The 13,894-nt window shown below is 37.5% G+C and overlaps 1 protein-coding gene across 1 annotated transcript; it reads left to right on the top strand.

The window, feature by feature from the left end:
• Nucleotides 1–468: 468 nt before the first annotated feature.
• On the top strand, nucleotides 469–9,591 carry LOC114042992 (olfactory receptor 10R2-like; the record flags this gene model as incomplete). The annotated part of the gene is given in 3 exon segments (XM_027861805.1): nucleotides 469–585; nucleotides 8,656–9,061; nucleotides 9,064–9,591. Coding segments are annotated over 3 exon segments (1,051 nt in total), but the record flags the coding sequence as incomplete, so codon positions are not given.
• Between the last annotated feature and the right edge of the window lie 4,303 nt (nucleotides 9,592–13,894).

Here is a 13,894-nt window from a genome sequence, read left to right as displayed (position 1 = left end):
CCATGGGCAAGTCATTTAAGCTCTATCTACCTCAATTTCCTCATCTATAAAATGAACAATAACAGTATCTACCTCCCAGGATTACTGTGAAGATCAAATGAGACTATATTTGTAAAGTACCTTGTAAATCTGAAAGCATTATAGAAGTGCTATTTATTATTGTTATCATCATCATCATCATCATCATCATTGGTAACAGAGTTATGGATGATGACCAGTTAAACTAAAACTTGAATTTATTGTACCATTAGAGGTGCACTGAGTTCTTGAAAAGCAGCTTCCTGTCAACATGATTGAAAAGGAATTTACTTAAGACTTACAATATGCTAAGCAATGTGCTAAGCAGGCATACACATAAAAAGACAAAGTCCGTCTCTACCCTCAAGGAGTTTACATTCTCATGGGGAGACAATCCTCAAAGTGTAGTAGTGACCACAGAAGAATACTTTGATTTAGAAATCTGCAAGGATGGTAAGTAGAATCCTAGAGAAGACTGACACACTACATCCAGGAACAATTCCAGAACTGATTATGGTGCATGGTTCCAGAACTGGTTGTGTGGGGACATGTAAAGGGGCTCTGGGGGTAAGGGGACTGACAAGGAAAAGAAGTCTGGAGAGTTGGGACTGAAGTGCAGAGTGGCTGAAGCTTTTCCTCAAAGAAGAGATCTTACTAGTTACTGACCAGACACTCACAGTGGGAAGAGGCTGGCAAGAGATTCCTCTAATAATAACTGACATCATAGAGCATTTTAAGTTTACAAAAAAATCTTTTTTCACAATAATCCTGTGATGTAATTATCTTCATTCTACAGAAGAAGCAACTGAGGTTCAAAAAAGCTCTGTATCATAAAACTCTAAGTGAGTGAATGAATTGGACTTAACATTGAGTCTTTAGATTTAATGACTTGTTCTTTCCAGTGTTTCAGGGTACTTTAGTAGACTACAGAAAGGATCTGCCTCATTGTACAGATGAATATAATGGAACACCTGTCACACTGGCACACTTGTGGCCAGGTCCTCTGTAACTGTGGATGTGAAGAGAGTACCTTTGAAGGGCAAGATTTACTTTAAACTTTCATCCCTCTCTGTGTCTGTGGGATTGCTTGTCCTTTCAGGAATCTCCAAAATGGAGTTATGGTTCTTCTGCCTAAAAATCACTCTTAGTCCTCTTTTAACCTGAGGTGAGGCTGGATTCCTTTGGGGAAATTTGGGGGAGGCATATGGAACGTTCCTGAGCCTCATAGGAAGACCTGTGTAAGGTTTTCCCTCCAACTAATTTAATAGGAAAGATTTCCTGAACATAGAACTCTTTTATTCTAAGATGAGAAAAAATTATTGACCCTTTGGGGGCCAATTGTAACTTGACCTGAGTATTTCCCACTATCCTCTATTCCCCAGATGTGCTTTTTAATTGTTTTAACTGTAGGGTCCCTTCTCTCTCTCCTCATCCAAGTTCTCACCTTCATCCTTCACAACCTATTCATTCCCCTTACGAGAAGACACAGGAAATGAAGTTGGGTGAGGGTGACAAAGACTCGATGGAGAGAAACTAAGGTCTTAGAGGTAAGTAAACCTGAGGGAAGAGATTTGTTGGCTCTATTGATGGTCCCCACTAACTGCCAGCTCCTTAATGAGCCCACAGGGAACCTTGAAGAAAAGACCAGCTGATTTTCCCAATCTGTGTCTCAATTTCTTCAACTTGAGAATAGAGCTTTGAGGTCATTATCCCAGCTCTGGTTGTCCTTATTGAATTCTATTAGATAATTGTAGGTAGAAGGACCTATGTCAAATTATCCAGTATACTAAGGACACAATTTCTGATAAAGGTTCTAGGATTATCAGTTATAGAGACAAAAGAAAAGACCATTTACAATGCTCATTGGGATGACAGTTTGGAGAAATATCCATGGAGAAGAGGTCAAGGTGACCTTGTATGAAGACATGAGGGAGGAACAATGAGATAGAGAAATATCTGGAAGGACTTGGGTCTCCTTCAATGAGGCCATAGGGACTGGGAATTATGGAGGGACCCTTAAAACATGGCTGGTAGAATACTGGAGATAGTTTCAGTTGGGAGTTCCTTGATCTGACAAAACAATAATTAAATGAGAGGACATCCCAAGTCATTGGACCCCAGCACTTATATTTGAGGCAGGAGGAGTTTATTATATGGAATATGAGGTGAGGACACCATTTAGGGCAAGCAGATTTTAAATCATCAGGACCTTCCTGCCTTTGGGATAGCAAGATCAATGCCTCAAGACTGATTTGCTCATTTAATGGACGGCCCAGGTCTATCCTGAGCTATGATCTATTTCTGCCACCCTTGAGTAAGAAGATGCGGAAGGGGATTACTAGGTAAGAGTGGAGGTGGGCAAAAAGAAGTCTTAAAGCAGACTGAAGACTGGAAGTAAAGGCTGGGAAATAATGGGGCTGAGTTAGGGAATAAAGAAGGGGCAAGAGGCAATTCTTCCACTGAAATGGTTGCCTAGAAATCATTGTATTCAGTAATCAACTAGACAGGCATAGGAAAACTAAAGAACAAGCAAACCCTGACTTTATGTCCTCCTTGGAAGCTTTTCTATTTCAAAAGATCCTGTGACTTGTGTGGGACCTACTTCAGTCCCACCTTCACTTTTCAGGCAAATATCCTTATTATCCTATTTGACAATGCACTTTCCTCTCACCTCCCATCTCCTGCCAATCCATTCACATACCTGCAACTTCCTTCCTTTTCAGGTTCAAGATTCTGCATCCAGATTTCTCAATTAGTTTCTCCCTTTCTGTGCTTACCCTATACTCTTGTCTGAAAAGAATTACCCCACTAATGATACCTATTCCTGGCCTTTGTAACGCCAGACCCCTGGAAAATTGTTATGTAAAGCCCCTTCTACATAAAAAAGGGAAAGCCAAAGAGAATGACAGAGTCAGCTAGCAAGCAAGTAAAGCATTTATTAAGCATGTATTATGTGCCAGGCATTCTATTAAGGACTGGGGATACAAAAGTTTAAAAAAAAAGGAAAAAAGTACTTTTTGCTCTTAGGCTTCTCACATTCCAATGAAGGAGATAATTTATTTATCTAGGAAAATACAAAATTTTATACACTCACATCCATATATCGTGAGATGTATCTCTCTCTATATATATATATGTAGATGTAGATACATACTCTGTCTATATATACTTTCTATGTAGAGAGTATATATATATATATGTTTTCTCTCTTTGTATATATACACACACTCTATATATATGTAGATATATACTTTCTATATATTTTTCTCTATATATATAGACAGAGAGAGAGAGAGATTGAGAGAGAGTGAGAGAACATAATCTTATAATCTCAGAGAGAAGGCACTAGCAGCTATGGCGGATAGAAAAGGCTGCCTTAAGAAAGTGGTGCTGAGTCTTGAAGGAATTCAGAGGTAGAGGTGAGGAGGGATAGTATTCTAGCCACAAGGGACAGCCAGTGCAAAGGCACAGAGATAAGAAATGGAGTGTCATATGGGAAGAACAGAAACTAGGCTAGTGCATCTGGATTGTGTAGTACATAATGGAAAATAACACATGGGGATGCTGGAGAGGTAGAAAAGGTCATGTTATAAACAGATTTAAATTCCTAACAGAGGCCTTTATACATGATCCCAGAGGGAGTAGGGAGCCAGTGGTGTTTGTTAAGTAAGGGGAGTGACATGGTTAGACATATCACTTTGACTTTTGAGTAAAGGATAGATAGTGATGGTGGGTGGAGAGACGTGAGGCAGGAAGACTAATTAGAAGACTATTGTAGTATTTGGGGTGAAAAATAGTGAGGGTTTGAACAAAGGGGCGAGGGTGGCCATAACATGACTTTCTTCCCATGTAGAACACCTTGTTCTCCTTGGATACCACTTTCCTGTGTCATTCTGGGGACACCTCTGCTGCAATTTCCAGGGTGAAACACCTAACTAGTGATGAGGTGAGTTCAGTGGGCTGGTAAAGATCCTAGAGGTATTTGCTGCACCCAACTGTCTATCCTTTGGTCAGTCAGTTGGCCATTCATCCAGTAATGGTACAAATTTCATTGTCCCTGGCCATGTAATTTAGATTAGCTGTGCAGTCTCAATAAGCCACTCTGGTCCCTCATTGGGGGTGGAGTAGAGAAAACAGTGGACTCACTGTCAGAAAATCCAGGTTTTCTTCCTGGTCTGAATTGCTAGCTCTCCAAATTTGGATAAGTCACTTACTATCTCTGGGTCTTAATTTCATTATCTGTAAAATAGGGTTCATAGAATTTTAGAACTGGAAGGAGTCTTAACTACAGCCACCTGCTAGTCCAACTCATATCAGACAATGAATAATAATATACTAGTTAGCATTGTTGTGAGAATCAAATAAAATGATAGATTTTTATTCTTTTTATTCAGTATTTGCTCTTAAATGGCATTCTCAACAGACATATCCATCTATCCATCCATCCTTCCATCCATCCATCCATCCATCCATCCATCCATATATATGTGTGTGTATAAGTGTGCATGTGTACACACATATTAACTATATCTATTTTGTATTTGGAATATATTATACATATATAGTCTTGAAAATAAAGGACTTTTAAATGTGTATCTGTATACATGTAAACACACTTACATACACATGGATCACTTTCTTTTTCTATTTTTAAGCAGTTTGTATTCTTACTGAAAAGGAAGAACAGGATATTTGTGCAAAACACTTTATGGCACATTTACAAAGTAATAGAACAGGAAGAAAGGGCATTGGGTTTCCTTCCTCCTACTCCATCTGGATTAATGTCATTAGCCTTGGGACCAGACAGTAAGGTAAGGGATCATAAAATTTAGAGCTGATAGTAACCTTAAAGATCATCTTTTCTGACTTCGTTATTTTACTAATGCAGCAAATAAGGCCTCAAGACATTAAATACCTTGTTGGAGACTTTCAACCAATATGTCAGAGTTAGGATTTTAACATAGGATCAAAGTATGTAACATTCATTCATTCATTCACTCATTCATTCATTCATTCATCAAAGTTATTGAGGTCTTTTGGTCCACACACTGTATGTACTAAGTATCAAGGATGAAATAATAACTGAGAGACAATCCCTACCCTTAAGGAACTTACTGCTTATTTGGATAGTTGAGACATGGCCACAGGTACATATCTTCCATAGAAGGCATCATGTGCTAAGTTCCATAAATGATGAAAGAAATAACATGTGAAAAAATTTCAGAAGAGGAAGAAATCCCTTCCAACTCAGGGGGTAAGAGAAGGCTTCCTATAGGAGGTGACGTTTAAATTAGATCTTGAAGAATGGGTTACATGTTCATAAGTGGAAATTGGAGAGGAGGCTATTGGGGGAAGAGGAAATTGGCATGAGTCATAGAGTGGAGGTCAAAAAGCAATAGGTTAAGAGGGGATGATACGTTAAGTGCCTAATGTCTATATTCATGAGAGAATTTATCCCCTGGGTCAAGCTGTAGCATGTGCATGAAGAGGGTAGTGAAAAGTTTGGAAACTTTTCCTATATTATCTAATACGTGTTTGTAGAATTGAATTGGGAGATGACATAATAACTGTCATTGAGTGTCTGAAGGATGATCATGTGGAAGATGAATTACACTTGCTGTGCCTGATCCCAGAGGACAGAATCAGGAACAGTGGACAGAAGTAGCAGAAAAGTCAACTTGGGCTTAAAGTAAGGGAAAAAAATTCTTCTGACAATTAGAGTTATCCAATATTGGAATGTGCTGCCTGGGAAGATGGCATATTCCTTTTAATAGGAGGTCTTCAAGCCAAGACTCACTGATCTTTTGTTAGTGATATTGTAGATGAATTTATCATTCAGAAGTAAGTTGGCCTTGATAGGATTAACAATACTTTCCATCTCTGATATTCTGTGACTATTAACTGAATTGAAAGAACTTGTATTTTCAGCATAAGTTTTATTATTTCTATTTTATAGATGAGGGACAGGTAGGCAGTGCAATGGATAGAGCACTGGGCCTGAAGCCAGGAAGATCTTAATTCAAGTTCTGCCTCAGACACTTACTAGCTCTGTTAGTCTAAGCAAATCATTTAACCTTTATTTGCCTCATTTCCTTATCTGTAAAATGGGGGCACACTGGAGAAAGAAATGGCAAAGCATCCTAGTGTCTTTGACAAGAAAATCCCATAGAAAAAGTCTAGGCATCACATGGAGTTGCATATGATTGAATGACTAAACAACAACAAAAACAATTTTATAGATGTAGTAACTAGCTGTGTATCTTCCACCAGCCTATTTTCTTCTGTTTATCCTTTTCTCTCCCTTTTTTTATCCTGTCCCTCCTCAAAAGTCTGTTTTGCTTCTGACATCTGCTTCCCTTGATCTAACATACATTTTCTTCAAATAAACTAATAAGGAAAAGCTAGAAGGGTAATTCACAGGAAATACATGATAATTAGAGACGTGAATGAGAATGCATTCACTAACACTATGTGCAAGGTACATGACTTGACACTGCATACAAAGAAGAAAAACAGCTCTGTTCTTTGCCTCAAGAAGCTTATATTCTACAAGTGAGGAATTACTGGAACATCAGGCAGTCTGAGATAAAGTGTAGTATTAGAAGTCTCAAGAAAAATATAGACCAAGTTTCTAGGAAATTCTGAGGAAGAATATTTTTAGCTAATTAAACTAGGTAAATCTTGGAAGAGGAAATGGCACCTTAGCTGTCAACATTCATGGAAATGATGAATTTCAAAAGACAGGTGAGAGAGGACATTTTTGGCATGAGGGACAGTCATTTAGGTGAATTTAGTGAATTCTGGGGAAATTGGATAAAATTGAAAAGTAGCCTGGTAAAAATCAGAATGCAGAGTAAGTTGTGACGCACTATTAAGTGAGCTGGAAGGGTAAATGGGAGACAGATGATGGAGGATCTTAAAGGTGAGACTGAAAGAGGTTGTATTTTATCTCATAGACAATAAGATTCACTGAAAGTTCTTTGGCAGGGGAGTGACTATCGGAATTAAGCATTATTTGGATTATTTGAGGGATGAAGTATAAAACCAATTTTAAAAAATGCTTGGCAGGTGGTCCAACTAAGCAAAGTGATCCTGAGAACATTTAAGGTTGAAACTAGAAAGATAACAGAGAGAAGACAGATGGAAAATTGCTGCAAATACACACATATGTGAGATATATACATATATGTATATATGTATGTATGTGTGTATACAGTTTTTAACATCATTGTACCAGATTTCTTATAGAGGAGTTAGAAATGGCACTGAAGAGATCAAAGATGGGAAAAAACAACTAGAGTAGATCGATTGTACGGATAAGATGTTTTTGGGAGAAGTGACACAATTTTGATGTCATTGAGAGATTGATTCTTATCTAAAGGAAGAAAGGGAAGATTCTAAAGGTGTAGGGGGAAATTTTTGATTTTTATTGCTACTACAAAAATAGTGACTACAAACTTCGACATATAAGTTTGCTTCCTATTTCTCTGTCTCTCTGTCACTGTCTACGTCTCTCTCACATACGCATATACACAATTTAGGAAAATAATGAAAAACAAATAAAAAGCATCCTTGATGATGGTATTAGAAGGGATGAGGCAAGCTTTTGCAAGCAAAATTCTAGAGTTGACCATATCTTACATGAAAATTATAAAACTGCTCTGTCTTGTTCTCCTCAGAATAAGAGAGAAATCTCTTGATCCATGTCCAAGATTCTCTTCTCTCCATCTCAATCCACAAACTTAAAGGCTTAGCCAATAACCACTACTAATGATTATTTAATTCATTAAAAATATTTTCAAATAATAAAGAAATGTAAACAAACAGTTAAACAAGATAAAGAAGGCTGTGACTGGGCTCCGAGACACAGTTACCATTTTGCTTTGGGAAATCAGGGGAAAGAAGCAATACTGATTGGACTGGCCTCTAAGGTCTCAGATTCAGTCCACAGCTTTACCACTCATCTATCTGACTTTTCTCCATTTATTCTCAGGTTCACACCATCACCTTCTTGTATCTCAATGTTAACTCTCAACCTCAATGCTTGTTGTGCCCCAAATCTTTGAAAAGTCTTTTCCTTTAGGCAACTGGAACCCTCAAGCCAGCTGAACTCTTTTGAATGCCTGTGAAAAGTTTCAGGAACACAGAGTTATATTGCTATTATTTTTTCAGCTCTACTAAGAACTTTTTCCTTACATAAATACTGAAATCTTCCTCTCTGCAGCCTCCGTGTATTGCCACTTGTTCTGTCCTCTGGGGTCAAGCAAAATCAGTCTAATCTCTCTATTATATCACAGCTGTCCATATTCTTAAAGATACCTATTTTTTTCACCATCTTCTCTTTTCCAGGTTACAATATCCATGCCATTCAATCGATAGTCATTTGACTATAGTCTCTTATTGTATATTTTGACTCCTCTCTTGCTTAATCACATTCTTTTTAATGACCAGAGTAATTTCTGTTGAAGTTGCTATTCCCTTTCATTTCACCTCCTTCTCTTTTTTTCCCCTTGGTTAATTGTTTATTGAATGAACACAAAATAGTGACAATTTTCTAGACAATTAAATATAAATATCCCCCAATTCCCTCAGTCCACAGAACTGAGCATCCTTTTCTCCTCTCACGTCTTTTTGCAGATCTTACCCTGGAAACGGCTTGCTCCAGAGAACCTTACCATGGTCACTGAATTCCTTTTGCTGGGCTTTTCCAACCTCCAGGAACTGCAATTTGTGCTCTTTGCTGTCTTCTTCTGTCTCTACATGATCATCCTGTGTGGAAACATCATGATTGTTATTGTCATCCTCCTCCTTGAGCACAACCTCCACACCCCCATGTATTTCTTTCTAGGTGTCCTCTCTGTGTCTGAGACCTGTTATACCTTTGTCATTTTGCCCAAGATGCTTCTCAATCTGCTCTCGATGCTCAGGACCATCTCCTTTACCAACTGTCCCATCCAACTGTTCTTCTTTCTTTCCTTTGCAATCAACAACAGCTTATTGTTGGGTGTAATGGGTTATGACTGCTATGCTGCCATCTGCCACCCTCTCACTATTCAATCCTCATGAACTGGAGGGCCTGCAAACTCCTAGCAGCTACCTGTGGAGTGAGTGGATTGCTGATGTCAATGGTTGGCACCACCTTGGTCTTCATTCTCCCCTTCTGTAACTCTAACAAGATCAACCACTATTTCTGTGACATTTCACCTCTTATTCACCTTGCCTGTGGTGACACCCATGTCAATGAGATGATCATATTCATTTGTGGTGTACTGGTGCTGGTGGTCCCATTGATTTTTGTCTGCATCTCTTATGGCTTCATTGTCAGCACTATCTTGAGGATTCCATCCACCGCAGGTAAGCGGAAGACTTTCTCTACCTGTGCCTCCCACCTCACAGTAGTTATAGTCCACTATGGATGTGCATCTTTTGTCTACCTGAAACCCTCATCCAAGGTCACATCTGACAAACACCAGTTGGTGACAGTGATTTACACTGTTATCACACCCTTGCTGAGTCCCATGGTTTATAGCCTAAGGAACAAGGATGTTCAGATAGCCATCTGGAAAGTTATCAGTAGGGGAAAGCTACCACCACACTGTCCAAGTAGTAGCCCTTCCTTATAATCAAGCAAACCAAGCAAAGACAAATCCATTGATTGTCTATGTTATGTTATATATTTCTTCTTGTTCTTGTTCATGTTTGTATTCTGCTGCTGTTCTGCCACTTCACTACTGTATTTGTTGATGTGTAATTGAAAATAAATGCTTTTAAGGAAAAAAATTGAAAAATTAGTTCCAAATTTTCTCCCTTCCTCTAACTTCTCCCCCTCAATTGAGAAGACAAGCAATATGATATCAATTATACAGGCGAAGTCACGGAAAATATATTTCCATATTAGCCTTTCTGCACAAAAACCAAGAAAAATAAAGTGAAAAATAATTCTTCAATATTCATGCAGAATTCATCATTTCTCTTTCTGGAAGTAGATAGCATTTTACATTGTGAGTCCTTTGGAAGTGTCTTGGATCATTGTATTGATTAGAATAGTTAAGTCTTTCACAATTGATCATCATTACAATATTGTTGTTACTGTGTACAATGTTCTCCTGGTTCTGTTCACTTCACTTTCCATTAGTTAATATAAATCTTCCTAGGTTTTTCTGAAAGCAACCTGCTCATCATTTCTTATAGCACAATAATATTCCACCACAATCATATGCCAAAATTTGTTCAGCCATTTCCCAATTGATGGGCATCCCTTCAATTTCATATTCTTTACTACCACAAAAAGAACTCAGGATCAATGTTGAATTCTTTTTTTAAAAAATTAATTTCTTTATTTTTTATTAATTTATTTTGATTTATCAATAATCATTTCCATATGCTTTTGAGTTTAAAATTTTTCTCCCCCTTCTTTCCCACCACCCTTCCCAAGATGGTGTACAATCTGATGTAGGCTATACATTTACATTCATATTAAACATATTTTCACATTAGTGATGTTGTAAGTAAAAATTAAAACCAATAGGAGGAACCATGAGAACGAGGAAACAAAACTCAACAGAAGAGAAAAAACAGCAATTCAACTTCCATAGTTCTTTCTTTGGATGTGGATAGCATTTTCCATCACAAGGCCTCTGGAAATGTCTTAGATCCTTGTATTGTGAGGAAGGATTAAGTTTATCAATATTAGTCATCACACAATGTGGCTGTTATTGTGTACAATGTTCTCTTGATTCTGCTCACTTTACTCAGCATCAGACCATACAAGTCTTTCCAGGTTTTTCTGAAGTCAGCCTGTTCATCATTTCTTATAGCACAATAGTATTCCATCACATTCATATACCACAACTTGCTCAGCCATTCCCCAATTGATGGGCATCCTCTCAATTTCCAATTCTTTGCCACCACAAAAAGAGCTGCTATGAATATTTTTGTACATGTGAATCCTTTTCCCATTTGTGTGATCTCTTTGGGATATAGCCCTAGCAGTGCTATTGCTGGGTCAAAGGGTGTGTGCATTTTTGTAGCCCTTTAGGCATAGTTCCAAATTGCTCTCCAGAATGATTGGATCATTTCACAACTCCACCAACAATGCATTAGTGTTCCAATTTCCCCATATCTTCTCCAACATTTATAATTTTCCTGTTTTGTCATGGTGACCAATCTAATAGGTGTGATGTGGTACCTCAGAGTTGTTTAGATTTGAATTTCTCTGAACAATAGTGATTTAGACCATTTTTTCATATGACTATAGATGACTTTAATTTCCTCATCTGAGAACTGTCTGTTCATATCCTTTGGCCATTTATCAATTGGAGAATGGCTTGTATTCTTATCAATTTGACTTAACTCTCTATATATTTTAGAAATGAGGTCTTTATCAGAGGGGCTGGTTGCAAAAATTCTTTCCCAATTTTCTACCTTCCTTCTAATCTTAGTTGCATTGGCTTTGTTTGTGCAAAACCTTTTCAATTTAATGTAATCAAAATTATCTATTTTGCTTTTTGTAATGTTCTCTATCTCTTGTTTGGTAATGAATTCTTCTGGTCTCCATAGATCTGACAGGTAAACTATTCCTTGCTCTCCCAGTTTGCTTATAGTATCAGCCTTTATATCTAAATCATGAACCCATTTTGACTTTATTTTGGTATATGGTGTGAGATTTTGGTCTATGCCTAGTTTCTGCCATATTCATTGATCTCCTCTTTTTCTATTTTATTTATGTAAGCATTAAGAGATATAAAATGTCCCCTAAGAACTGCTTTTGCTGCATCCCATAAGTTTTGGTATGTTGTCTCATTATTGTCATTCTCTTGAATGAAATTATTGATTGTTTCTATGATTTGTTATTTGACCCAATCATTTTTTAGGATTAGATTATTTAGTTTCCAATTTTTTTAGTCTATCTTTCCATGACCCTTTATTACATATAATTTTTATTACATCAAGATCTGAAAAGGATGCATTTAATATTTCTGCCTTTTTGCATTGAACTGTGAGGTTTTTGTGCCCTATTACATGGTCAATTTTTGTGTATGTGCCATGTACCACGAGAAAAAATTACATTCCTTTCTATCCCCATTCAGTTTCACACAGCTAGTAAGTGTCAAGTGTTTGGTTTGAGGCCGAATTTGAACTCAGGTCCTCCTGACTTCAGGGCTGGTGCTCTATCCCCTTCACCACTTAGCTGCCCCATTGCTCTCTATTTCTTCCTGTAACTCCCTGAACTTCTCCTCTAAGAATTTGGATGCTATACCATTTAGTGCACATATGTTTAGTAATGATATTACTTCATTGTCTATGGTGCCTTTTAGCAGGATGTAGTTTCCTTCCTTATCTGTTTTGATAAGATCTATTTTTGCTTTTGCTTTGTCTGAGATCAGGATTGCTACCCCTGCTTTTTTTACTTCAGCTGAAGCATAATATATTTTGCTCTAGCCTTTTACCTTTACCCTGTATGTGTCACTCTTTTACAAATGTATTTCCTGTAAACAACATATTGTAGGATTATGGTTTTTAATCCATTCTGTTATATGCTTCCATTTTATGTGAGAGTTCATCCCATTCCCATTCACAGTTATGATTACTATCTGTGTCCTTTACTCCATCCTTTCCCCCCCATTTATGCTTTTCTTTCTCCTTTCTCCTTTCCCTTCCTCACTAGTGTTTTGCTTTTGACCACTGCCTCCTTCAGTCCCACCTCCCTTTTATTATCCCTTTCCCTTTTCTTCCCGTTTACCCTTATTGCTTCTTCCCTCCCTTCTACCACCTCCTTTTTCTTTCCCCTTTTCCCTCCTAATGCCTATAGTGCAAGTTAGATTTCTGTACCTGATTATGTTATTCCCTTCTTGAGCCAAATCTGATGAGAGTAAGGTTCAAACAATGCTCATCCCCCTCCCTTCTTTCCCTCTGCTGCAACAGGTTTTTGTGTCTTTTCCTGTAATGTAATTTACCCTTGTCTGCCTCCTCCTTTCTCAGTACATTTTCTTAGGTCAGACTAATTGCCTTACTTGGATCCATTTAACCCACTTGATTAGATTTTTTTTAATCATTATATCAAAGTCAACTTATATCCACCCCCTTTATGTATACTCCTTTAACTTGGTATAATAACAATACAGTTCTGAAGAGTTGCAAGTGTCATCTTCGCTTGTAGGGATGTAGACACTTGCCCTTATTAACAACATATTGTATCTTTCTGTCCCATTTACCTTTTTATGTCTCTCTTGAATCTTGTACTTGAAGATCAAATTTTTTGTTGAACTCTGGTCTTTTTATCAGGAAAGTTTGGAAGTCCCCTATTTCATTGAATACCCATCTCCTTGCTTGAAAAATCATGCTCATTTTCCCTGGGTAGTTAATCCTTGGCTGCATTCCAAGCTCCTTTGCCTTACGGAATATTATGTTCCATGCCTTACAGTCTTTTAATGTAGAGGCTGCAAGGTCCTGTGTAATCCTGACTGTGGTTCCATGATATTTAGATTGTTTTTTTTTTTAATGGCTGCTTGCAGTATTTTCTCTTTAATCAGGTAATTTTGGAATTTAGCTATTTTATTTCTTGGTGTTTTCAATTTGGGATCTCTTTCAGGTGGGAAGCAGTGGATTCTTTCTATAGTTATTTTACCTTCTGGTTCTAGGACTTGAGGGCAGTTTTCCTTTATGATTTCCCGAAGGATATTGTTCAGGCTTTTTTTCATCATGGTTTTCAGGTAGGCCAATAATTTTTAAATTGTCTCTCCTGGATCAATTTTCCAGGTCAGTTGTTTTATCCATGAGGGATTTTACATTTTCATCTATTTTTTTTCTTTTTTTGTTTCTGTTTGACTGATACTTGCTCTCTCATAGAATCATTAGTTTCCATTTGTTCAATTCT

Source organism: Vombatus ursinus, unplaced genomic scaffold (assembly GCF_900497805.2).
Source record: "Vombatus ursinus unplaced genomic scaffold, bare-nosed wombat genome assembly UNPS02001235.1, whole genome shotgun sequence".
Classification (NCBI taxonomy): domain Eukaryota; kingdom Metazoa; phylum Chordata; class Mammalia; order Diprotodontia; family Vombatidae; genus Vombatus; species Vombatus ursinus.
The sequence above is the reverse complement of the archived record's forward strand: the minus strand, read 5'-3'. Positions and strand labels throughout refer to the sequence as shown.